Below are 26,210 nucleotides of genomic sequence, written 5' to 3' on the forward strand. Positions count from 1 at the left end.
CGACAGCCATTGGCCGGGCGTACCGCTGGGCGGAGCTTTGGACCGCTACATTTTTTATTATACATTACCGACCCGTGCGTAGGCGATCGAGCCATCCGCTTTATTCTCCACCAGTCGATTGAAGGTGTCGGTGTGTCATAGTTTATCGTGACTTCGAGCGTATCATGTAAATTGTGGCGTTTATTAGCAGTAAATCGTTGCTGTCAGCTGTTGTGTGACTTTAAGGACTTTTGAATTTAGTTCATCTTAGTGTGTTAGGTGTATTCGGTAAGTTTTATTTATTTTATGGATGTCTTAGTAAATTTTAAAGGGAATGTTGATATTACATTGTAAACAATTTTATGGTCCGGTTTAATATTAATGTATTTTTGTATCAATAAAAGTCTTACTATTTTATTAAAATAGAGACAGCTGTAAAATAACAGTTATACATATATCCAATACCAAATTAGCATATTTATCCTACTAGGTATATAATTAAAATAGAAAAAAAAAATATTTAGAAAAAAAATATATATGTAAAATTTTCATTTACATTTAAACGTAACTGATGAGGTTCTTTATAATATTTATAATAATTTACACGTCTGTCCCGCTGTTTTGCCAATTACTAACTTCCAAACGATTATAGAAAATTGACACTATTTTCAACAAACGTGTCCAACACACAAAGTGGTAATTTGACGGCGCCTTTAATATTTTTGAAATCAAAAAACCATAACATGTGATATTTTAAAGGCATTTGCATAATTAGGTGAATTTTATTGCTTTATTGAATTAGGGCCAACGTCAGAACCAAAATTGAAAACAGCAGGGGGTCTTGTGTTGTTAATTTTGTTTATAGCTTGTATTATGGTCAGTTTTGAATTTTATTCTCATATCTCAAGTTCTATAAACGATATAACAATAGTACATTTACGCTATTGATCACATTTTATATGGGTTTTATAGAACCGGCCTATTGAAGACACCGTTTATTCTCTTTATAAACGCGTAAAGCCTCTTGTGATGGTTGTAGGCTGACTTTATAGTTGATGGTGGATTCCCTAATGATTTTTTTCACTTGTAGCAATTTCATTTTCTATTATATTACATTTCTGTTATGTTTTTATTTATTATAATCGTATGTTTTTTTATAATGTTTAAGTTCATTATAACGTTCAGCTTTATCAATTTTTAATTTCACCCATATTGCCGACGCTCCATTGCAAGAATAAATTTATATGTGAAAAAAACTTCTCATTTTCAGATAATAATAAAGTAGATAATATCGAAACGACTTTTTAATAATTCCTACAGCCATTATGAGTTTGTAATTACTCGGCGAGATATCTTCATTTCAATATAAGTTACCTCACGTACGGCTCCAATGTTCACTAAATTGAGTTCTCACAGCACAATGGGTATTCGAATCAGTGATTCTAACAATTTTTTTATTAAAGGGTTGGCCGATCTCAATTCGATTAACATTGCCAGTTTTAATGGCCCCCGGCGTGCCCTTGGTTGTTAATGAAGTCGGTTGCCCAGGACGTTTTTGTTAGACGGTTAGAGATCTCCATTCCCTAGTCTATATAAACCCTTACCATGACTTGCATAAGCCTCTGAAAATCGAGAAGCATTGATTGCATTAAACTTAATTAGATCTTAATTAACATTTTGATTTTTCTCATTACACGCTACTCGGAGCTACCAGCGGCGTGTGTAATAGGAAAGTTGATTCCTCTAGATCTTATCCTCTAGTATTTCGAGTTGATCTTATGTTTTTTGTTTCATTATGGTGATGAAATTAGACTAAAACATGACTGAGATTGATTGTAACGTAAGATATATGTGTTTTATTTTTAACCAATTATATCTAATGTAATTGTCTTGATTTCATCAAATTATGTAAATAAGGTTTTCTTATTACCTGTTCGTTGATGTAAATTACGATACAAAATATGAAGCCACGGTGAAAATTAACTATGTATTTGATAATATTTTTAATTATAAAAATGTAATTACTTATTGCTATAATATTACAAACCATATTTAATAAAGCGTTATAAAACAAGTTGACATTTAAATAAATATCAAATAAAAGGTCGTTCATAATTCAATACTTACTTACATTTTGTTTGTGAGTCTATGTTTTATCCCGGGCAATAAATTAAACATTCTTTAGATATGCTGTACGCGCTGAGTATGTAGGTTGGGAGTGAGGATCGTCAGGTAGCAGACAGGCATCAGTCAGTGAGTCACACACTTTCATCTTATCACGTTTAGAGGTTATAATCCCGGACACCATTAATACTTAAGCCTAATGGACAAAAACTCCTAATCCACTGACAGAGAAATTAAATTGCAAAATAGTTTCTACGAATCGGTAGTTTAGCTTGAGTTTTGTAATCTATTGTGTAGTTACTGTTTATATCGTAATCGTTGTTAGATAATATCTTATTTTTTGTGATAGCAATTATAATATTTAATAGTTATTTATAAACAATATTTTTCTAATGTTCACCAATTTCCATGACAATCGAAATTGAAACGATCGCACATTCTCAATACCGTCCTTGTTATATTTATTTATTTTTCAAATATTTTTCATCATCTGACATAGTTTTTTAAAGTTAATTAAAAATACAATTACATATATCGTTAAATGTTTATGTTAAATAAAATAAAAAGCTCCTTATAATTAGTCAAGTGTTGAGGAACAAGGACAAATGGACAGATTACTCTAATGGATCACTGAACCGAGGTAATCCCGCAGGCGCCGCGCGTATCGCTTATCCTATTATGAAGTTATTTCATATCAAACAACCCGGATTTTTAAACAAAATGCTTATATATAAGTTAAGAGTGCTTCGATGACATTATTTTATGTCGTGGACAATAATCACTCCAAGAATTAACGAAATTTAACTCGCAATGCTTCCAGCATTCGGTGGAAAGTGATGACAGGTTCCCAGGTTCCCTCTGCCTACCATGCTATGTACGAAATACAGTGTGAAACTAAATAAATATTATTCCAAGTAAAATAGGTACTTACAATAGTAAGGTTGCAAGCATTTTAAATTATTGTAGATTATTTATTGAAGTGGTACAAAAAATTAAAATCTTTCAACCATATCGCGCTAACTAGATTTTAAATTCTTTCCTTTTTTAACATAGCTAATGTAATTCCATATTTTTAAATAGATAAATGTTAATATTATCTATAGAAATAACATTCTGAATATAAATATTAACGAAGTTTTCTATCTTATATTTACATTTATTGATTTAAAAAAGGAACCGTAGATCATGAACTGTCTGTCGAAATCTTAATTTTTGTACTACAAACAAAATTACAAAAGAAAATATTATAGAGTCTTGTAATATTTTCTTTTATAATCAGTTAGTGTGTACATATATAAATTAAAAACAAAATTTTCAATAATAATAATAATTTGCGCAATTATCAGAGGCCGCGGTAGTTGTGGCCACTGACGCATAAACGTGCTTGTCGATATTAATTGCGAGAGTATTAATTGAATACCGTTACCAACATCCAGCCTGTTGCTGTGTAAAAAACGTAATTAAGAACTCCATTATTTTATTTATTTTTTGCCTGCCATAAAATTGTACAATCAAAATAGTAAGATGGCCGTTTCGATTCATTTGTTTTATGTTCAATAAAATAAACATGTGAAATTTATATATTAAACGGCTATGTATACATTTTATTAGATCTATCAATATCTAGTTATGTTTTTTATTAACTGACATAAAATTTACAGCAAAAATTACATTTGTACGTAAAAAAATATATCAGTGTCAGTATTCGAGACTGTTTGGACATTTATATTAAGAAAAACATTCATTAAATTTTTTACACAAATTTTGATTGATACGAATATTAAAGACTATCCTTAACACAGAAATATATGCCAAAAAGAATAGAGTTACGAAGCTAGTTAGTAACCGTAGCGTTAAATTCCGCTGCTCAACACGTATTATTTTGGTTCCCTCTGCCTACTCTGCCAGGTGGAAAAGGGTGAACATGAATATAAAGAAATTTGTCAATACAATTCCTATTTAATCTTAGATTACTATTAATATAATTATTAGATCATAATTGATTTTGTAAAATGAAAGTTTTCTAACCATTAAACTAATGGAGCGGCAACAACTAGCTAAGTTGAGGCAAACGAACCCAACACCGCTAACTTTGTAAAAAATCTGTCATTGTACCGAATGACCGGCGAAATCAATCAACAGCAAATATATCCAATAAAGAAATAAATGTTTATTTAGTTTGCGAAATCTATTAATTTCTACCTCTATATCTACGACGTACATATATATGCGTTTTATGTTTCATAATACTAAGTATATACTTTAGTATGTACTGTTAATGTTGCCATATAAAAAAAATATGTTGCAAATGAGATGATAAGTATTTTAAAAAAATCTATAATATATATTTTTTTCACATTTGTGCGTTAGATTTACTTTTGCGTTTCGCCACTAACATGCTAAGTCCACGACTTATGACGTTAACACCTAACACTAGTCTGCCTTTATCTTATTTACAAAAAAATATACTTATTACATAAAACATATTCGTAAATAATACTTCTTTATATACATAGTAACATTTACGAATAAATAAAGTACTACTTTACTTTGTGCCGAGTACGCACCGGCGCGTGCGCAGCAGATGCGGCCGCAGGTGGCGTACTGTCACGCTTCATAGCCACCGATATCAACCGATTACTAATTTGCTGAAAAACCATAGGAAAAGATAGTAATAAGGAAAAGGTTGACCAATTTAATCCGGCAAAGCTAACAAAAACAACTAAAATAAACCGATAAGTTTTTAGCTAAGCTATAAACGATCGACCTTTTTTTAAATAAATTTGCATATGATATAGCTTATCTGTAAATTTGAAGATACTATATAGGTTTTTTTGACTATTTTAAAACAAATTATTTAAATTAATCGCCATATACACAGCTTAATACACACAAAAATTAAAATTAAAGGCAGAAAGCAGAGAATAGGGAATCTTAGCTTACCCTGCGGATATATATGGGCTGATATACATATTACTTTTCTATGTAATTTCTTTTCATTGCTACCTAAATAGATGCAAACGCGTTAGAAATGTAAGTATTTTTTCAATTAAGCTAAACCAACATTGTTAATAATGTATAAACACAGGAATTAATTATACAATTCAATACATTATTAATCACTGATAACAACTTTACCTATATAAATATATCAATGATTCATAAAAATTAATTTCCGCTATGACAAATTAGAATTAGAAATATAACTTTTGTATGTGAATCATTCTGATATTGTTCTAAGAAACAGATATCTTGTAATACTCGGTTTATTTATAATTCAATATAATATTTTATTAAAAATAGAATAATTTTCCTGTTTTAGTAATTTATCAATTATAAGTCTTGGCTGTCGTGGAGCAGTGGCATGTTCTTACCACGAATTTCACGGCTGTGGACTCGAGTCTCACTCAGTGGAATGAATTAATTTCGTCGGTAATCTGTAGGAAAACAAAACGCCGTGTTAAATTCCGTCACTCAAAACGCAATATTTGGAAATTTTAGCGGAAAGTGGGAACGAAATATCTTATTACTTTCCTTTCTTTAATTCCTAAGCCTAAGCCTAAGCTATTGCGCAAGATACCTACAGTGAGAAACCAGATAGATTATTTGGTGGTAGTGTTTCATGGAGTAAAACATTGAACCTATAATCTTACATACAAGTTACAATGTTCTCTATCTTTCTTCAATAATTTTCTATTTAGGTAACAAATTTAAAAGTTTATTGAAATTGGTATCTTTACAAACATGTCACTTTATTATAATAAATATTTTATGTAATACATTTGCATTCTTCGCGTGCCATAACCTAAAATGCTAGTAATCTATATAATGGACTTATTGACATAAAAATTAAGTAGGTAACTCATAAAATGATCATGGATTCAGCAATAGTTATGTCTTCAACCGAATTTCCAAAATGTATAACGAAATCTTGATACTAGTGTATTTCTATCTACCCTGAATTCAAAGAAAAAGCTTGAAACTGCTTTTTTATTCGTTACTAACAAATTTCTTATTGAGATATTTCAATATGTCCGACTTCGTCCTAAATAACCAATAGATTTTGATTGGCAATTTAAAAATTAATAGCATCATTATATTGAATGAAATTTCTCTGAATACCTGACCAGGGACCAGGCTGATTGTAATAAAACAAATTTACCGTTAAATTGACTTAAATGTAATTATCAGTTAGTTAATTAGATCTTCGTCATAGCCCAGTAGTTATTAGCTTTGTTTTATCTGAGAAATAATTGCGTTCATTTGACAGATTGTAAATGAGAAACTGTAAATACAATTTAAATCATCTTTTTGTTCTTCATCGATAAGTTGTCGCTGTCGCTGTAGGCAGAGGGAAACTGGGCGTGTTGAGATTAACACTAGTGTCTTAGTAGACACTTCGGATCCCTACATTCCGCTGAATTATAAAGGCTTTGCCACCACTACGAAGGAATGAAACTATTATATAAATATTTTTTAGTTTCCTCGAGTGGGAATCGAACCCACGACTTGTCGTTTACAGTAGCAAGCTTGTGGCCCTGCGCCACGACTGGCCCAAATAGAGTCTCTATATATAGAATATAACTATTATACATGGTGGAATTGTCAGCACCACTTTAAATGAAATCACAGTTTTAACTACTCTATAAAAGCCTAATATAATTCGGAAAAAAATAATTCCCAAAAATGAAAAAGTTATTTTTTCAAACAAAACAAATAATAAAATTATCGTTTTAAAATAAAACGCCATTTGTAAAGTATAACATAGGCACGCACACTTACCTGTCAAATCGGAAACGTCGCACACGTACGTGTGCGTCACACGAAATAAAGGTAAGGATAAAAATCGTGAAATGAAAAAAAAATCCTACGTCTAAACTGTTGAGGTTTCTTGATTAATTTCTTAGGTGTGGGTTTGAAATATATTACCCTATCTATCCTATAGTTTCAATAAAAGAAGCGCTGCCTCTTCCACCCTGTATAAATACCCTGTATACTTCCATCCTATATAAATACCCTGTATACTTCCACCTGTATAAATACGCTTTATTACTTTTATGTTTTTTAAATTACATCATGTAAGGTCATAGTAAATAAACAAATGCGATTGGAATTAATGATAATTATATGGTACGAGAGCAAGTCTGCAGACAATGCTATAAAGGTCATGGCATTTGTTTCTTCAACATTACATAGATTAAAATTAATTGTTAGGCACAGATTAAAAAATAATCATTTTAGAGAACGAATTGAGATGGATAGAGGACTCTTCATATAGGGTTCTTCATCTTCTGTTCACATCTTCTGTTTACAGCTGTAAATATATGAAAAATACCAAAAAAAAATCTTATATTACAAAAAAACCAAAAATTTAAACCCCTCTAAATTAAATTATAGATACGTTTCAAAATATGACCGAGGGGGGGAAAGGAAAGCGAACATGCACATTGCAATTTAGATGAGGAAGTGCGATACCAAGTTAAATTATGCCTGACGACTTTCAGTTTAGATGTAATTTTATTTATCACACAATTATATTTTGATATTAGATAACTATTGTTGATAGCTTTTGCGATTGTTCGAAACACTCGTCGATGTAGCTAATGACTATTAATTATGTTTACATTTGTACTGTGCATGTCAATTGTACTAACGGTCGTATTTAGGACTAGCTTTTGCTAGTGGTTTTGCTCGTGTTTTCAAATGGCAATGTCTTAGGTTTATATTATTTGTATTATGTGACATATAGCTGATTGAGACCGGTCGTGGTGTAGGGGTACGCGCGTCAGGTTATGGGTTCGATTCACACTCGATGTAATCAAATATTTCATATTTTCATTTTCGCTCTTCGCTACATGACAGATTCTAAGTGTGTATGCATGTGTTAACTTGTTCTTGCTGTAATGGCTGGTTCATTACCAAATGAAAAACAAATAAACAAACAAACTCCTATAATCTCTTTAGTTCTATAAAATCAGAATAAATGTCATCTGATATACTTATTTGGATATTTATTAACTTTCACTATTTTTTTATTTAAACAGAGAAATGAATACATTTACCTCGAGCCCTATTTTATTTTCAAAACCATCAATGCTAATTGTACTTAATGATTTATTTTTCGTTATAGTTAAATATAACAACAATGGGAGTATCAGATACCGGTTCACCCACTACTCCAGATCTCTCACCTCACGCCCCTGACCGTCCAGGGTCGGGAAGTGGAATGGATGATGAAGACATCCCCAGAAGGAAGCAGAGACGCTATAGAACTACCTTCACCAGTTACCAGCTCGATGAGTTGGAAAAGGCATTCGGAAGAACGCATTATCCTGATGTCTTTACAAGGTACTTATTTATTTAAAACAAATACAATTTAAATTATACATAAATTATGAAAAAAATGTAATTGAGGTTCACTACTAGATTTATGTATAATCTCGAAAATTTATATCATTAAATGGTTATTTATTATAAGAAAAATTGTACAAAAACAAATAATATAATTTTGTTTTAGGGAAGAGCTGGCTTTGAAAATTGGTCTTACGGAAGCAAGGATACAAGTGAGTGAATTATTTTATTCTTTAAATTAACTTTTTCGTCCTACGAAAATGGTAGCGCCCTTTTAAGGTGTCCACATAGCGGCTTCATCGTCACAAGTTGAAATTACAACATTTAATTGGATATTTCTCAATGTGTTCTTATTCAGTAGGGTGGGACCAGTAAGATTTTATACAAAAAATATTAATTAAAAGTAAAAATTTAATTCTTAGCACAGCAGTAGGTAATATAAAACACAGTTTATATTTTGAGTCGAGAAAATAACCAAATTAATTACAATTACTATATTTCATGAACTTCTGTCAGTTTATTTGTAATTATATAGGCAATTTTTTTGTTATCGTCACGCTGTTTCACGCCTACGACAGTGTAGATAAAGGGAACCTAGAGTTAAGACACTCCGTTCCCCATTTTTCGCCGAATTATATAGGCAAATATTGCTAATAATATTTAAACTGTTAATATCTAACCTGCTTGTCATTAAAGTAGCTTTTAACTACGGCTTTGCCGGCGTAGTCAGAAAGAAATAACCACTCAGTAATACTTAGGTACTTGAATTGAATTATGTAAAATTTATAAATGAAACCGGCATCTCAAGATCGATAATCTCAGAGTTGAATAGTTTCTGTGATTAGCACGCTTGACCAAACAAACTCTTCAGCTTTATAATAGAGAATAGTACAGATGCCACCTATAAATAAATTGAAATAATAATAATTATAATATTTGCGTTGTGGTCACACATTTAAAATAATTGGATTTCTTTATACGAACAAATAATGTATGTATGTAATATCATATATGTAGGTTATTTATTTCAAATTAAATTTACATTAAGCATACATCTTAACTTGTAATAACTTTATACAATGTTTGTTCTTGCCTGCGAATTTACTCGTTTCCGTGCCGTTGGTTCGTCAATGAGTTTACTTTGTTAATTTTTTTTAAATCAAATTATTTTTATATAAAACTAGCGACCCTCTTGCGGCTTCGCCCGCTTTTACTACTGGATTATTCATATAATGTATGTTTGCAAAACACTTAAGATAATGTGAAAATTAATTAAACCCTAATGCAACCCGTATGTCCATAGTTTCAATAAGGATTTTCCAATTGTTTTACACAGCAAGAATTTTTTAGTAGGTACCGTAATTTTAAATCTGTGCTACTAATCTTTTCAAGTACTTATTAAAATATATTTAAATGACTATTTTAAGTGTTTCACCTACTAATAACTACTACAAAATTCAAATTCAAATTCAAAATATTCTTTATTCAAATAAACTTATAATAAGCACTTTTGAATCGTCGAATGAACATATGAACAAAAAGCTACCACCGGTTCGGAAGGCAGTTCTGCTGAGAAGAGCCGGCAAGAAACTCAACAGTTGCTCTTTTCAAAATCAATGGTACAATCTATTACATTAGTTGGCAACTATCCTGTATTACATTCAATAGACATTAATTCCATACATGTTTGTCCTCTAAGTATTCTTGAACAGTGTAATAAGCTTTACTTGTTAGAATTTTTTTTACTGATATTTTAAATTTTGGAAGTAGCAAATCTAGAATACACTGTGGAATTTTATTATATACACGTATGCTCAGACCCATAAAAGATTTATTTACTTTTTGGAGGCGAAAACTTGGAGTAACAATCTTATCTTTATTTCTCGTTTCTATCGTATGATTGTCACTATGTTTACTATGACAATGTATATTTTGTCGGACAAAGAGAATATTATAGTGTTAGCGACATTTCGCGTTAGCGATATACGAGCGGTGTCGATACCCATCACTACGATTCCCACGCGTATAAAACAAGCGCTGAGTCATGCACAACCTAATTTGCGAGTCGGTCGTCGTCTGGGAAGGTGGTTGGTGTCGATACTGTGAGTCCGTTCTATTTTATTACTTTAGTTATGTCATTTTATGTTTGAAAAGGTAACGATTGTTAAATTGTTAGTAATTTAGTATTTCTAATTCATTAGAGTGAATTATCAAGGTAGTTTTGAATTATATCAACCCGAGGCCATCCTAACCCTAAATAAATTGTATCATTGGCTTTGAAAAGAGCAACTGTTGAGTTTCTTGCCGGCTCTTCTCAGCAGAACTGCCTTCCGAACCGGTGGTAGCTTCTTGCTTACATATTCATTCGACTAGTCTATTTGAATAAATAATATTTTGAGTTCGAAGCATTGTATTTTTTAATATTTACCGCTTCTGATTTCTAATATCAGAAGTGGGATTGAATCTGCCTCACAATTCTTATTTTTGTATAGAAACAATCGTTACTTTTCACTAAAATGTCATATGTGTTGCGGCTGTACCTAGTGGTAGTATGTACGTCGAAGTTTGCGCGTATTGATTTACATTCACGTAGTTCGTAAATACATTGAGTACGTATTTGTATATGCCGTAGTCAAGTAGCGCATCCGTGGCATATGTTCCGTATAGCTTACGCACGCCGTCGCAAGAGTAGGTGGCGATCCTACCCTCATTATTACGATATGAAGTACGTGTTAAGTTCATATAACGCAAGTGCGACATGATCGTACATGTTGTAATTGGTCGACATTGAGAAAAGTAATCATTTATTTTGTAGTAGGTAGGTAGATATTCAGTATCGCGCGTTAGTCACCAACCACCAATAGGATGATTTTATTTTTATATTGGATTCTTATTTTAAAATAAACCGACTTGCAAATGTACTCGTAATTATCGTCACTTTGATAGACTTGTTTTGTTTAGTTACGTTTGCTTAAGTAACGTTGTCATTGTAATTATAAAAAGAAATATTAATTAAAACTTATAATGTTAATAATTAAATGAGACTATCGACACAATCTACAGATAAGAATAGTTGATTTATAAGGAGCATTTACATAAATCAATAATGTTATTGAGTCGATATTAGTTTATTGTGTGGCGTTTAAAACAATTTGATTCAGTTATGGTCAGGTTAGGCCGAGTCAAAATAAAATAGAAGCATTAAGTAGCCTATATGAAAAATTGATAAATAGGTGCATAGGTTTCTCAGTCTAATAGGATACTTCTGCCGGATATTTATTCCTAATTACGTAATTAAAACGGCTTGTACTGCTGTTAGATACAAATTATAGCTTGACAAGTGACAACAAGTTTATGAGTGTTGTAAATACGGGCAAGAATAGTTTGATTCTTGCATACATCATAAAGTCGCGTAAATAATTCTCAACCTGCGACGTTCGTCGTCACCTCGTGTCATAGATAACAAACTGGCGAATTAAATGACAATTAACGTCGAGCTCAACTGTACTTAAATCTTGTGATGGAGCTCGCGGGGTGTCATTGTAGGTGCGGTTTGTAGGTACATATCTAAAATACACAATCTGCGCAGGAGTCTACGCGTACTTGTCGGTGTCTACGTTCGGTTGACTGAGAAGAAATCTGTTATAAATGCCTACTGTTTGAACTTGTTCTTTATTTTTGTACTATTGTTTAATACAATAGTTGAAGGGCTACATGTTAAGGGGACAGATTGCAGAGATATACTGATAATTACTTTCTTTACTTATGCATTTTCAGTTTAGTTCTTCATTTTTGGCATTTCTAGCGTATCAGTTGAACACAATTCACTTCACCTATGTCACGTTTTATGGAAAACCCAAAAGGAAAATTGACCGACAGAATAAGAGATAGCTGTACACAATTAAAGAATACATGTAAAAAGAGATGGAATAAAAATGTACTCTACACCTATAACGAAACAAAGAAATATTTAGAGTTTTTACAGAGCGAGAAAAAATATTTTATATGAGTGTTAATTTATATTTTCAGATTTATAATTTAATTTTGTTATGTTGTAGTGAATACAAAAAATATCTAAAGTACTAAATACAAACATCAACTGAGACTGAACGTTTACGAACGTCTCTACGTTTAGAGGCTAAGGGGACCTTACGAGGAGTCATGATCACATAAGAGACGAGCTATTGTAAGACAGGATTAATGAATTTTATTGAAATATCAAAATCAATTTTGTATTACAGGTTACTGCTGAATGACAATGTGATATTTATTAAAGTGATGTTGGTCCTCTTGCTAATTACCTGGATGTCACGTTATTGGACTAGCTAATATGAATATGCTGTACTTGCAGCTCAGATGGAAATACTTGTACGGTATACATTTTGCTTTCATTCTCCTTACGTACAGGAATGTATTGCGGTTGCCAAAAACCAGCATTTTGATACCTGCAACATATTTTATTGCTTATTCATACAGACTTTGGCAGCAGGGCATGCGTTATTTGGCGCTTGTCTTGTCTTAAGGACGCAAAGGGTGTCCAGGCTATACGTGGCTAAGAGAGATTGGCCAGCCGTAGTAATTTGATGAATACGATCTACATGATGAGCCTCACATCTATGATACTGTATACCTCAATACGTGTGACTGCGGTCATCGTATTGGGAAGCTTCACACGTTTGAATACGTTCTGCGGGTGGAATGAGCTCGTACGTTGGAAGACGTTCTGCGTACGAGTGGGTCAGATAAGAGACCATGTTTCACATCTACGATACTCTGTATGCCTCAGTACGTATGATTGTGGTCATCGTATTGGGAAGCTTCACACGTTTGAATACGTTCTGCGTGTGGAATGCGCTCGTACGTTTGAAGACTGTCTGCGTACGAGTGGGTCTGATAAGCAGACCATGTTACAGGATCCATATAGTAAGAGTGCCTCCGGTGGATGCACTGAAGCGACGCTCTCCCGCCAATGCGTCTCTACATGTCTCTGCTCGCCTTGCGCGATGCGTCTCTACATGTCTCTGCTCGCCTTGCGCGATGCGTCTCTACGTGTCTCTGCTCGCCTTGCGCGATGCGTCTCTACATGTCTCTGCTCGCCTTGCGCGATGCGTCTCTACATGTCTCTGCTCGCCTTGCGCGATGCGTCTCTACATGTCTCTGCTCGCCTTGCGCGATGCGTCTCTACATGTCTCTGCTCGCCTTGCGCGATGCGTCTCTACATGTCTCTGCTCGCCTTGCGCGATGCGTCTCTACGTGTCTCTGCTCGCCTTGCGCGATGCGTCTCTACGTGTCTCTGTTCGCCTTACGCGACGCGTCTCTACGTGTCTCTGTTCGCCTTACGCGACGCGTCTCTACGTGTCTCTGTTCGCCTTACGCGACGCGTCTCTACGTGTCTCTGCTCGACTTGCGTGACGCGGCTCTACACATCTCTACTCGCCTCACGCGACGCATCTCTGCGTGGATCGCGATAGACGTATCCTCTAAATATTTCTTTACTATTTATCTTTTTCACTTAAGAATTTAAAAGTTCAAGTAAGAGTTTGGGTGAGATTTTTGTTACGACAATGTATGATCGTTTTTCAAAGCGAAGTAATTTTATCTCTATTGCAAAAGATTTTGTATCATAGCCCCTATTTTATGTGAGGAATGACAGAATATGCAACGACGGGGGTACGTTGATGTGATTATTAAGAGCTTCTTTCTCGTACAGATCATAACGACCACAATCCTGACGATACCGCCGAACCCTCAGGTGCATCTAGCAGAGATTGCTGCTTCGAGTGTTACGAGGGAAGACAGCGATCAAAGTTCCTAACTGAGGAACTCCCCAGCGAGAGTTTTCAATGACGCCGAGGACGACGTCCCGTCAGGAGAGGCCGTGTTAGCGACATTTCGCGTTAGCGATATACGAGCGGTGTCGATACCCATCACTACGATTCCCACGCGTATAAAACAAGCGCTGAGTCATGCACAACCTAATTTGCGAGTCGGTCGTCGTCTGGGAAGGTGGTTGGTGTCGATACTGTGAGTCCGTTCTATTTTATTACTTTAGTTATGTCATTTTATGTTTGAAAAGGTAACGATTGTTAAATTGTTAGTAATTTAGTATTTCTAATTCATTAGAGTGAATTATCAAGGTAGTTTTGAATTATATCAACCCGAGGCCATCCTAACCCTAAATAAATTGTATCATTGGCTTTGAAAAGAGCAACTGTTGAGTTTCTTGCCGGCTCTTCTCAGCAGAACTGCCTTCCGAACCGGTGGTAGCTTCTTGCTTACATATTCATTCGACTAGTCTATTTGAATAAATAATATTTTGAGTTCGAAGCATTGTATTTTTTAATATTTACCGCTTCTGATTTCTAATAATAGTATATAAATTGAGAAGCAACTGTAATAATACCTGCATCTTTGAAAACATCTCGCAGAGAATCTCGCGCTCTTAGTTTATAAATATATCTCACGGCTCTTTTTTGGAGGATAAATATTGAATTTATGTCTGAAGCACTGCCCCATAGCAGCATTCCATAAGATAAAATACTATGGAAATAGCTATAGTAGACTAAAAATATGAAACCAAATATATCGCGCTGAAATAATACATTCAACTCCAATTATCCAATACATGCAAACGCATTTAAATCTTCGTTGCTATAGAGACAGGCGGGTTTTTTTTTTCGAGCTTGTGGTTAATGCTGAAGAGGGTATTCTGTCCCTGATGAAAAGCAAGCACTACGTGGCTGCCTGTGAGGAAAATTAAATAGAATGCATCGGCCGGGAATCGAACCCGGGCCGCCCGCGTGGCAGGCGAGCATTCTACCACTGAACCACCGATGCGTGTAAGACAGGCGGACGCGGCGGGCGCATGGCGAGTGGCGAGCCGTTTCGCAGCAAGGATTTTTTGATATTGTAACAACTTCTAAAGTACTTATTAAAGTACAGTAAAAGACAGTTTTGATCTACATTAAATGGCCAACGTAACTAATATACTTATTTATATACCGAGAGTGCATTTATATACTGACAGCTGATGTGTCAACGGCGGGATGTGTCAACAATTAAATGCGTTTTTCTGTAAAACTATTCGCAATTTCGAAATATTGTAAACAATAAATTTTATCTTCGTTTAACGTAGAAAATTAATAAAGTATTTTAAAGGATAAGGATTAATACCATTATAGAAAAATATCCCTCATAATAAAAAATATATTGAAATTATTATTTTTAGACAGAAATATGATCACTACACGTTATTCTTAAAAGATACGAATATGCTGTCGCGGACTTTTTTGTAGATCTCATTAAGAGAAACAATACTCCAGTACATTGTTTTCATGTAGTACTTACCATTAAAGCAGCGCATGCGCGAAAGTGTCTCAACGGATAGGACTTTATACACATTTATCGTATTTATGTTAATTTACATAAGAATGTACAAATAATAAACTATATATAAACCTTCTACGAAAAACACCCGACTTAATGGTGAAGACCGCATCAAAATCCGTTGGGTGGTTTAGAAGAAGAAGAGTTAGAAACAACAGACAGACACGAAAAGCGACTTTGTTTTATAAGATACTAGCGACCCTCTTGCGGCTTCGCCCGCTTTAACTACTGGATTATTCATATAATGTATGTTTGCAAAGCACTTAAGATAATGTGAAAATTAATTAAACCCTAATGCAACCCGCATTTTCGTAGGATAGGTTCAATAAGGATTTTCCAATTGTTTTACTCGGTAAGGATTTTTTAGTAGGTACCGTAATTTTAAATCTGTGCTACTAATCTTTTCAAGTACTTATTAAAATATATTTAAATGACTATTTTTAGATAGTTAAATGACTATTTTTAAACGGAAGAAATTATAAACAAAAACCTACCTACTAATAACTACTACAAAAAATGTAAAACCAAATATATCGCGCTGAAATAATACATTCAACTCCAATTATCCAATACGTGCAAACGCATCTAAATCTTCGTTGCTATAGAGGCAGCCGGGTTTTTTTTTCGAGTTTGTGGTTAATGCTGAAGGGGGTATTCTATCCCTGATGAAAAGCAAGCACGACGTGGCTGCCTGTGAGGAAAATTAAATAGAATGCATGGGCCGGGAACCGAACCCGGGCCGCCCGCGTGGCAGGCGAGCATTCTGCCACTGAACCACCGATGCGTGTAAGGCAAGCGGGCACGGCGGACGCATGGCGAGTGGCGAGCCGTTTCGCAGCAAGGATTTTTTTGATATTGTAACAACTTCTAAAGTACTTATTAAAATGAAAAACAGTAAAAGACAGTTTTGGTCTACATTAAATGGCCAACGTAACTAATGTACTTATTTATATGCTGAGAGTAAGGGATAAGTGAAACTTGAGTAACATACAGCTGATGTGTCAACGACGGGATGTGTCAATAAATAAATGCGTTTTTCTGTAAAACTATTCGCAATTTCGAAATATTGTAAAAAGCAAATTTTATCTTCGTTTAACGTAGAAAATTAATAAAGTATTTTAAAGGATAAGGATTAATACCATTATGGAAAAATATCCCTCACAATAAAAAATATACTGAAATTATTATTTTTAGACAGAAAAATGATCACTACGCGTTATTCTTAAAAAATACGAATATGCTCTCGCGGGCTTTTTTGTAGATCTTATTAAGAGGAACAATACTCCAGTACATTTTTTTCATGTAGTACTTACCATTAAAGCAGCGCATGCGCGAAAGTGTCTCAACGGGTAGGACTTTATACACATTTATTGTATTTCTGTTAATTTACATAAGAATGTACAAATAATAAACTATATATAAACCTTCTACGAAAAACACTCGACTTAATGGTGAAGACCGCATCAAAATCCGTTGAGTGGTTTAGAAGAAGAAGCGTTAGAAACAACAGACAGACACGAAAAGCGACTTTGTTTTATAAGATACTAGCGACCCTCTTGCGGCTTCGCCCGCGTTAACTACTGAATTATTCATATAATGTATGTTTGCAAAGCACTTAAGATAATGTAAAAATTAATTAAACCCTAATGCAACCCGCATTTTCGTAATTCCAATAAGGATTTTCCAATTGTTTTAAAATAAACACAAATAAATAACACAAATAACAGAAAACTTAAACGAAAGAAATTATAAACAACAGACTACCTACTATTCTCTTACCCAAAAATACTTAAACGAAAGATGTAACCAACTATGTCGCGTGGAAATACATTATAATTATTGGATAACTCCAAAATACGTGCAATCACTTCTAAATTTACTTTGCCAGGCGCAGAATTGAAACATTCTCTCGGCCATCTCCGTAGTAGCTCAGAACGACATCAGAGCATTGGTCCGACCGTGGTCCCAGGCGAAAACCTGCTTTAGAGCAGACACATGGAAGGGGAGGGGATTGGAATTGAACACTCGGTTTCTTGAGGAAGGCCTAGATTAAACGACCAAGATGACTGCTCATGAGTCGGATTTGGAGGAGGATAGAAAGTCCCTCGGAAGAAGACGTCTGACCTCGGGCGGCCGGGTATGCGGAGTGCTGCTCCTTAGGTGCAGGTGACCCGATACACCGGCGCAACGGAATACGTTGGACGCGAGGCGACCAATGTGTACCTCTAGGGTTTATATTTTTAGGTTGCTGTGAGTGGCGCGTGGTGTTCACGTAGTATGGTGCCTGCGTCACTCGCCGGAGGGTGAGGTTCCGTACGACCTACAGGATTCCTCGTTGAGTAATACTCGCTAGGGCATTGTGATGTCATCAATGTATAGTGCGTAGAGAGCAGCTGACAAAATTCTGACTGGGACAACGGCAGCGATCGGGTCACTGCTAGCACTCTCAACTCTCACGCAAAATGTCCTGTCACTTACAAAGCAGAGCGGCAAAGACATGCGCGACGTGCTGGGGGGTGCCCGCTCTGAGCACTTTATGAAGTAAGCCCGGGTGCCAGACGCGGTAGAATACGCGTGCTACGTCAAGGAAGACTGCTATTGCACACTCACACTCTCTCTCGGTTGATTACTGTTGCGTAGTTTACCCAGAATGGTGTACCCGCTCGCCAAACTGCTCGCTTTGTGGGTGGATGTGTGACTGAAGAAGTGAGAGGAGTAACTTCTCGAACAGCTTGGCGACCGTACTAAGAAGGATTATAGATCGGTATCCCTCAGCAGCATAATGAGCAGGCCTTCCTTCCACGCCCGGGGGAAAGAAGCCAGGCGGGTGCGGCGGATCCACTATTATAAGCAAAATGTTGCGGGGCACGACGGACGCGTGGTGGGCGGCGAACCGTTAATCAGCAAGGATTTTTTAGTACTGTAATTTTAAATCTGTGCTACTAATCTTTTCAAGTACTTATTAAAATATATTTAAATGACTATTTTTAGATATTTAAATGACTATTTTTAAACGGAAGAAATTATAAACAAAAACCTACCTACTAATAACTAATACAAAAAATATGAAACCAATATCGCGCTGAAATAATACATTTAACTGAAATTATCTAATATGTGAAACGAATCTAAATCTTCTTTGCTATAGAGGCAGGCGGGTTTTTTTTCGAGCTTGTGGTTAATGCTGTTAAAACAGCGACACCGGTTGGGTAGGCACTACGTGGCTGCCTGTGAGGAAAATTAAATAGAATGCATCGGCCGGGAATCGAACCCGGGCCGCCCGCGTGGCAGGCGGGCATTCTACCACTGAACCACCGATGACTGCTCATGACGCGCTTGTATAAATAAGCAAAACGTCGCGGGGCGCTTTCCGCAGCAAGGATGTTTTGATATTGTAACAACTTCTAAAGTACTTATTAAAATGAAAAAACAGTAAAAGACAGTTCATCTACATTAAATGGCTAACGTAACTAACATACTTATTTATATGCTGAGAGTAAAGGATAAGTAAAACTTGAGTCGGCACAGCTGATGAGTCAACGGCGTGATGTGTTAACAATTAAATGCGTTTTTCTCTAAAACTATTCGCAATTTCGAAATAGTTTAAAAATCAAATTTTATCTTCGTTTAACGTAGAAAATTAATAAAGTATTTTAAAGGATAAGGATTAGTACCATTATGGAAAAATATCCCTCGCAATAAAAAATATATTGAAATTACTATTTTTAGACAGAAATATGATCACTACACGTTATCCTTAAAAGATAAAAATATGCTCTCGCGGACTTTTTTGTAGATGTTATTAAGAGGAACAATACTCCAGTACATTTTTTTCATGTAGTACTTACCATTAAAGCAGCGCATGCGCGAGAGTGTCTCAACGGGTAGGACTTTAGACACATTTATCGTATTTATGTTAACTTACATAAGAATGTACAAATAATAAACTATATATAAACCTTCCCTGAAAAATACTCGACCTAATGGTGAAAACCGCATAAAAATCCGTTGGGTGGTTTAGAAGAAGAAGAGTTAGAAAGTTCAGACAGACACGAAAAGCGACTTTGTTTTATAAGATATAGGATAGGATAGGATAGGATAGGATAACTCATTAAGTCCCAATACGAATCCAATGACACGCTTTAAATAACCGATCTAGGAAAATAAAAAACAAATTCATATTTTTACCGCATGGCAAGGTAAGCATAGATAATCTAATGTCTATAATAACATGGCGTTTTCTTCTCTTCGAATTAGAGACATTACGCGTAGCATGGCGTAACTCAATGCCATGCATTGTCTGTCTGTTCGTGGAAATGATTGCACCAGTATGGCGTAACCAATTAACTATATACGAAACAAAATCATGAATTAATTATACCTACATACGTATGTTTTCCATAATTATCTATTTACCTTTTTACTTAAAACTAATAAAGAAATACACTATTATAATATATTAAAACGTTAATGAAGAAGCGTTATACAACGTTTCTTGCAAATTAACAGTAATAATGACATATAAGATCCGCGTCGGACGAATCAAAGGGATGAGATTAGTTTTTACTCTCCTATAATGGAGTTAATTGCAGCATGAAGTTCTTAATAAATGTCGTCACGTATGGACCCGGCATTGTGGCTTTTTGTATGGACGTCGTTATTGTGTGGAATATTATAAAAGATGTCAAAAGGTGCCGAGGTGTTTTTAATGCAAACTAAATATATTGAAATTCTGTGTAAAAAGGCGTGTAAGGCTGTCGTGGATACACGGGCAACGACTATAGATGGCAGTTGTGGAATCGATCTCTATTCGGGGTAATTAAAAATTAAATCAAATCAGCTTCACGCTCTATCCCGCACATAGCAACCCTGCTGTCAGGGCAGGGAACCTAGTACTTATGTAGGCATAGGGAACCTGGTATAAGACACTCCGTTCCTAGATAGTATATATAGTCGTAGATATTTCACTTCCTCGAGTGAGGATCGAATCCACAACCGTCGCGTTACAGTCACATCCCTGTGCCGCTGCGTCACGACGGCCTTCAGAGTAATTGTTATTATTTTTTTTTTTTTATTATATACGAAATACTCATAATTTTCAAAATCGAAGTATGATTAAACATATGAAATTAATAAAAAGGACTAATGTATGTTGATTATAGGCAAAAAGCTAGAATGAGTCAGATTCAATTTTACAAATGCATTCGTAGGTATAGTATATAATTTAGATTACGTGTCCTATAATTAAAGGTGATTGTTTCCTTTATTTACTGGGTTTTTATTATATACGTACTCGTATGTACAAATAATGAATATTGAAATGGCATCATCGACGCTATTGTACCTAAAGTAGTGGTACCTACCTGTGATTTTGGGGTTTAAATTTTACACAGGCATTTTTGTGGGTCAGTATCTGACAGTGACTATGGGAGCTGGGGGTTCGATTCCCATTCGGGGTTATGAGTTAAGGTCATTTCTCTGCTCTCGTAAAACTTTTGTTTATTTAGTTAGCGCTATATCTTGCACATAGGAAACTGTACTATGAAAATTTCAATTGAGCATATACTTGTATAATTATACAAGTTAGCTTAGTGTCATATATATTATTAAGAACTCGAGTGTTTTATTTACGTTACATATGTAATACTTAGAAATACCGAGATTTTGGATTTTACGTCTTAAAGTCCACGCAAGCAAAGTTGCGAGCAACGATTAGTTCGATTATAAAGGCCTAAGCATCTCTAGTAAAACTCGATTGGAATTTTAAAGTCCTCTAAGATTTATGGGCAATAGCCATATATTCTATAGTATTAGATGGTTGTTTACAATGAATATTGTCGTAAATATTGTAGACATGACTTAACAACGTGATTAAATCTATGATATGTAGGAAATTTTATTAGATTATGTCAATTTTAGACACGAATAAAATACTGTCAATGAACGTAAAGCGATGTGAATGCAATTTTTTAGGGTACCGTACCTCAAAAAGGTAAAAATAGAATCTTTATAGAATACAAAATTATATTTGTAGTTCATTTCATACAAAATGAGTGCATACGTCCGTAAACTTAAGTTTGTTAACTTTTATAAGTTATACTTCCCGTTGAGTGACGATCCTGAAATTGGTAACGTACCCTCGGTGGGCAAGTTTGACTCTCTCTTTCTTTTCAAATCAAAAATGTCTTCCCTGGTAAAAATGGAACTGACAATCTAAGGGTTGTCTCTAATTAATAAACTAACAAAAGAAGATTGGCAGCATTATATTAAAAAGAAGCAGTATCACATAAATTCTCATCTGAGAAGTCAGTCCCACCGTTCTACACATAACATTACTTAACTATACTTCACATATGGTGGTCATAAATACATTTTCTATCATAGAAACAGTATTAGCAATTGCAATTTACATTTTTGCAGTTAATAACCTATTAATCAACGTTAACTTATATAATTAAATCGTTTTTGCACGAATATGCACACTATAGTAAAGGACTAGCTTAATTATGTTAGTATTTAATAAAAGTTTTAATTACGTAAAAACCAATCAATATTACAAACCAAAGAAATCCAAGTAGCCAGCTAATTAAAGGATTACTTCAGTCGGTTGATAAGTTGCAAAACTAGAATTCGTTTCAAATAAAAATTGTTACCTGTCAAAGATAAGATTAATCTTAGTTATATAGCGATAAATTTAATTTATTTATTAAGTAATAGTAATTAATCATTATTATAATAATATGGACTTGGAGGACTTTCTAAACGTTTGTGTCATAATTGTTATTGTATGAAATATGAATATAGCAAATGTTTATGACTTTGCCTGTATTATTTTTTTCGTATTCATAACGAGTTTGACCGCGTCATAAAAGCTAAAATATGACGGAACTTCGTGATACGTAAACAAATATATTTCGTGTGAAATTGCATCAGGATATCCTCACGGAACCCGTATTGCGTAAATTGGTAATCCCAGAAACTCTAAAAGAAAAAAATAAATGAAATATGTAAATACATGCTTAATTAATACTTTGAATGTATCCAATTTGACGAGGAAAAATATGTTTATTTACCTGCTACTGATATATATATTATCAAAAATATTAATACAATATTTAGAATTATGAATTGATTAATGGTATTTATATAAAAATATAAAAAATATGGTAAAAATATTATTTCTATTTATAATTCTTAAAATCCATATACCAAATATATTTGCGTTATCACTGTCAAACTATATTCTTATTGAAATGCTTATATAATACCTAACACTCATAAAAAGGGGAAAAAAAACACCATAATCCAATCAATTTTTTCTTACCTCCCTAGGTATGGTTCCAAAACCGTCGTGCCAAGTGGCGTAAGCAGGAGAAGGTGGGACCACACGCGCACCCCTACAGTGGTTACTTGAGCAGCGGGCAGCCGCTACCGACGCCCACGCTGCCCGTGCCGCCTCACTCTTTAACGCAACTTGGATTTGGACTTAGGAAGCCTTTTGATAACGCACTGGCTTCATTTAGGTTTGTTATTACTTTCTTTCTATATTGTTTATTTAGCTATATACACGAATATGCCATAAGTAAAGTAAGTAGAGAGAATCTCTACTGACTCTATATTCCACTTACTTTTTTAATGACTAACGATTCTTTTAATAATTGATTTATTATAACAATCATGATATAAATAATGATATGAAACAAAATATTATTTCATATTCCCTAGAAAACACCTAGTTACATTGAAAAATTTCTTCGTTCCAGTTCATATAAAGTCTTATAATAACTTATTTTTCCAACAGGTACGCAAGTTCACCATTATTCGGCGCACAGTACCTGCCACCTTTAACCCGACCTCCCCTATTCGGAACACCGTTGTACGCAACCTCCCCGCATTTCCATTCGATCTTCGCTAATCTTGTACCAGAACCTCCTAGACTGTCACCTGAACAGTCTCGATTGTCACCAGAGGTTATACGTTCCCCAGCTCCCTCTATTTCTCCACCCATCTCCCCTGGAAGTGAAACTGTCCCTCCACCTGAAGATGTTAGAACAACAAGCATAGCGGCTCTGAGGCTGGCTGCTAGAGAACACGAGCTGCGATTGGAACTCCTAAGGCAGAGGGCTGACCTTATTTGTTGATCGCGTTAAGTATTTTAGTTTATAAATTGTAAAAATTTTGATTACTTGGTGTAAATATGTAATTAAATTAGATTTTTTTTATTATTTTATTCTTAGTTAAAAATTAGAAAGTTTTCTAAATCAATAATTATAATGTCTTGAAATATTCTTCAATAATTCTATTTCATTTGAATAACGAGAGTGATTTTTTTTCCTTTTTGTCATGAATTAAGTATGTAAGTTTATAAAATAATAATTAAATAAGTTTTTTCTTATATTGTAAATTATTCCTTTTTTGTCTATTATTGTAAATTGTATACAATTAGTGCGTATTCTTAACTTATTACTCAGTGCGCCTCGATCAGATGAATGCGTTGTTGAATATTTATATAATAGTAGTAATTGCTACTTTATTATTGTATGTAAATTAATTCCGTCCTTTGTAATTTTTTATGTATAATTTTAATATGAATAAAAATATTTTAAGATTATATGTGGTGTTTATTTCTACAATCAATCAACTTTATATAAATATATAATAAATCTCAGAAATTGCATACTTGTTTGTATTCCAAAATATTTTGACAATTAAATAATACTTATTACTGCTTATTAAAATGTGTCTGTGTGAATTGAAGTCTTTTTCTTCCTTTTTTTCAGCTTCACGCTTATATATCCCGATATATCCCGCATAAAACGTTTTGCGGGATATATCAACATCAAAATAAAGCACATACTTATGCAATCAATATGAGGCATGTTGTATTCAAAGTTCGAAGTCTCGAATTACGTGGGCGTATAACGCTCATACATTAGTTATATTTTTACAAGACTGTTATGGCTCTTGAAAAATTGTAACAACATGTACTTTAGGTATGTTGCTATAAAAATATAAAAATAAACACGAATTCCATTCGTATTTTACACATAATTAACATAGCTAATTATGAATTATATAATCAACGCATTTTTAATACAATATCTATCGAGAGTCGTTATTACGACCCGAGTGTCGCAACTGTTGTCTAGTATATATACTGGTAGCAGTCCACTGCTACTAGTAATAGTAATGGCAATTTAAAGAATTCAAAAAAATTATAAATATAAACACTCGACTGAGTCAAAATACACTTGTACACTACACACTACTACACTTACACTTCCCAATTGTCACTTTTGTGTCACAGTGTGAATAAATAAATAAATAACACTTTCTCCTAAAAACCTCATCTTAAATCGTGATTCACGTTCATCATGATTCATTCCAATGCAACCCATCATCAATGCACCAAGGCCGGGGCCGGGTGAAGGGATGTGACTACGTGTGCTAATTAGCTGACCTAGGACCTGCGGTCGACGTGATGGCGGACTGCCTAGCTCGTAATTTACTGAATTAGTTAATTTTTAAATTACATAGTGACGAAATAACTAGTTATTTCATGAATTATGGTACTCGTGCTCTGTTAATTAGGTAGAGTACATCTATGTCTCTACTATATAATGGATTGAATGTGCTGCGTGAAGCTCAAAAAAAAGAAAAAAAAAATACAAAAATAATATTTTTGGCATGAGGAAAGTGGGGAAACGCTGGGTTCATAGGTTGTCTCTGTCTACCCTGCTTTCGGTGGAATACATAGTGATAAAAAATATAATGGCAGAACTGGAAATGTACCTATTTATGAGGGAGACATATAGTCTAGTGACAAACTCTACAGGAACTATTAACCCACTTGCCTAACAAGACTGACAAATCTATAATTATTTCTCCACGTGGACTTTTGCGCATAATCAAGAGTTCAGATACGTCCAAATCCGCCATAACGGCGTCTATGTTTAATTTGAATTTTATTATTCTTTAATTCAATATTTGCTTCGTAGATTATGAGGAATTTAGTATTTTATAGTCCATAATAATATGCTAATACTTGTGAAAGAGCAACGTTGAATAGCTAAACGTAATTCTAAAAATTAATCCACAAAGTTGAAGCCAATTTAAATAATCTTGTTGAGAACTAAAAAAATCAATGTGGAGGAGTTATTTTTAAAATGATATTTAATAAACATCAAAATTTTATTATAATTTATTTGACAAACAATTACACGCGTCCTTTGTGATGATAATGGCGGTTAGCGTAGCGTTTTACGATCCCAAACGGCCCGGCTAGTGATGGGCCGGCTAGTGATGGCCCTATCGATATCGGTTTAACGAGTTCACATAATTATGAACAGTTATATTTAGTCTCATAATAC

General features: G+C 34.2%; 1 protein-coding gene across 1 annotated transcript; it reads left to right on the forward strand.

Moving 5' to 3' along the window:
* The first annotated feature begins 88 nt into the window (after positions 1-88).
* LOC146541640 (homeobox protein aristaless-like) lies at positions 89-24,451 on the forward strand. Its single transcript, XM_085191765.1, has 5 exons — positions 89-267; positions 8,234-8,451; positions 8,621-8,666; positions 23,173-23,363; positions 23,642-24,451. The coding sequence occupies exons 2-5, from the start codon at positions 8,249-8,251 to the stop codon at positions 23,979-23,981; spliced, it is 780 nt and encodes a 259-aa protein (XP_085047891.1). The 5' UTR covers positions 89-267; positions 8,234-8,248; the 3' UTR covers positions 23,982-24,451.
* The last annotated feature ends 1,759 nt before the right edge of the window (positions 24,452-26,210 follow it).

The sequence above is a fragment of the Heliconius melpomene genome, chromosome 1, assembly GCF_056956725.1.
Source record: "Heliconius melpomene rosina isolate 202511_hmr_F chromosome 1, ASM5695672v1, whole genome shotgun sequence".
Taxonomy (NCBI): domain Eukaryota; kingdom Metazoa; phylum Arthropoda; class Insecta; order Lepidoptera; family Nymphalidae; genus Heliconius; species Heliconius melpomene.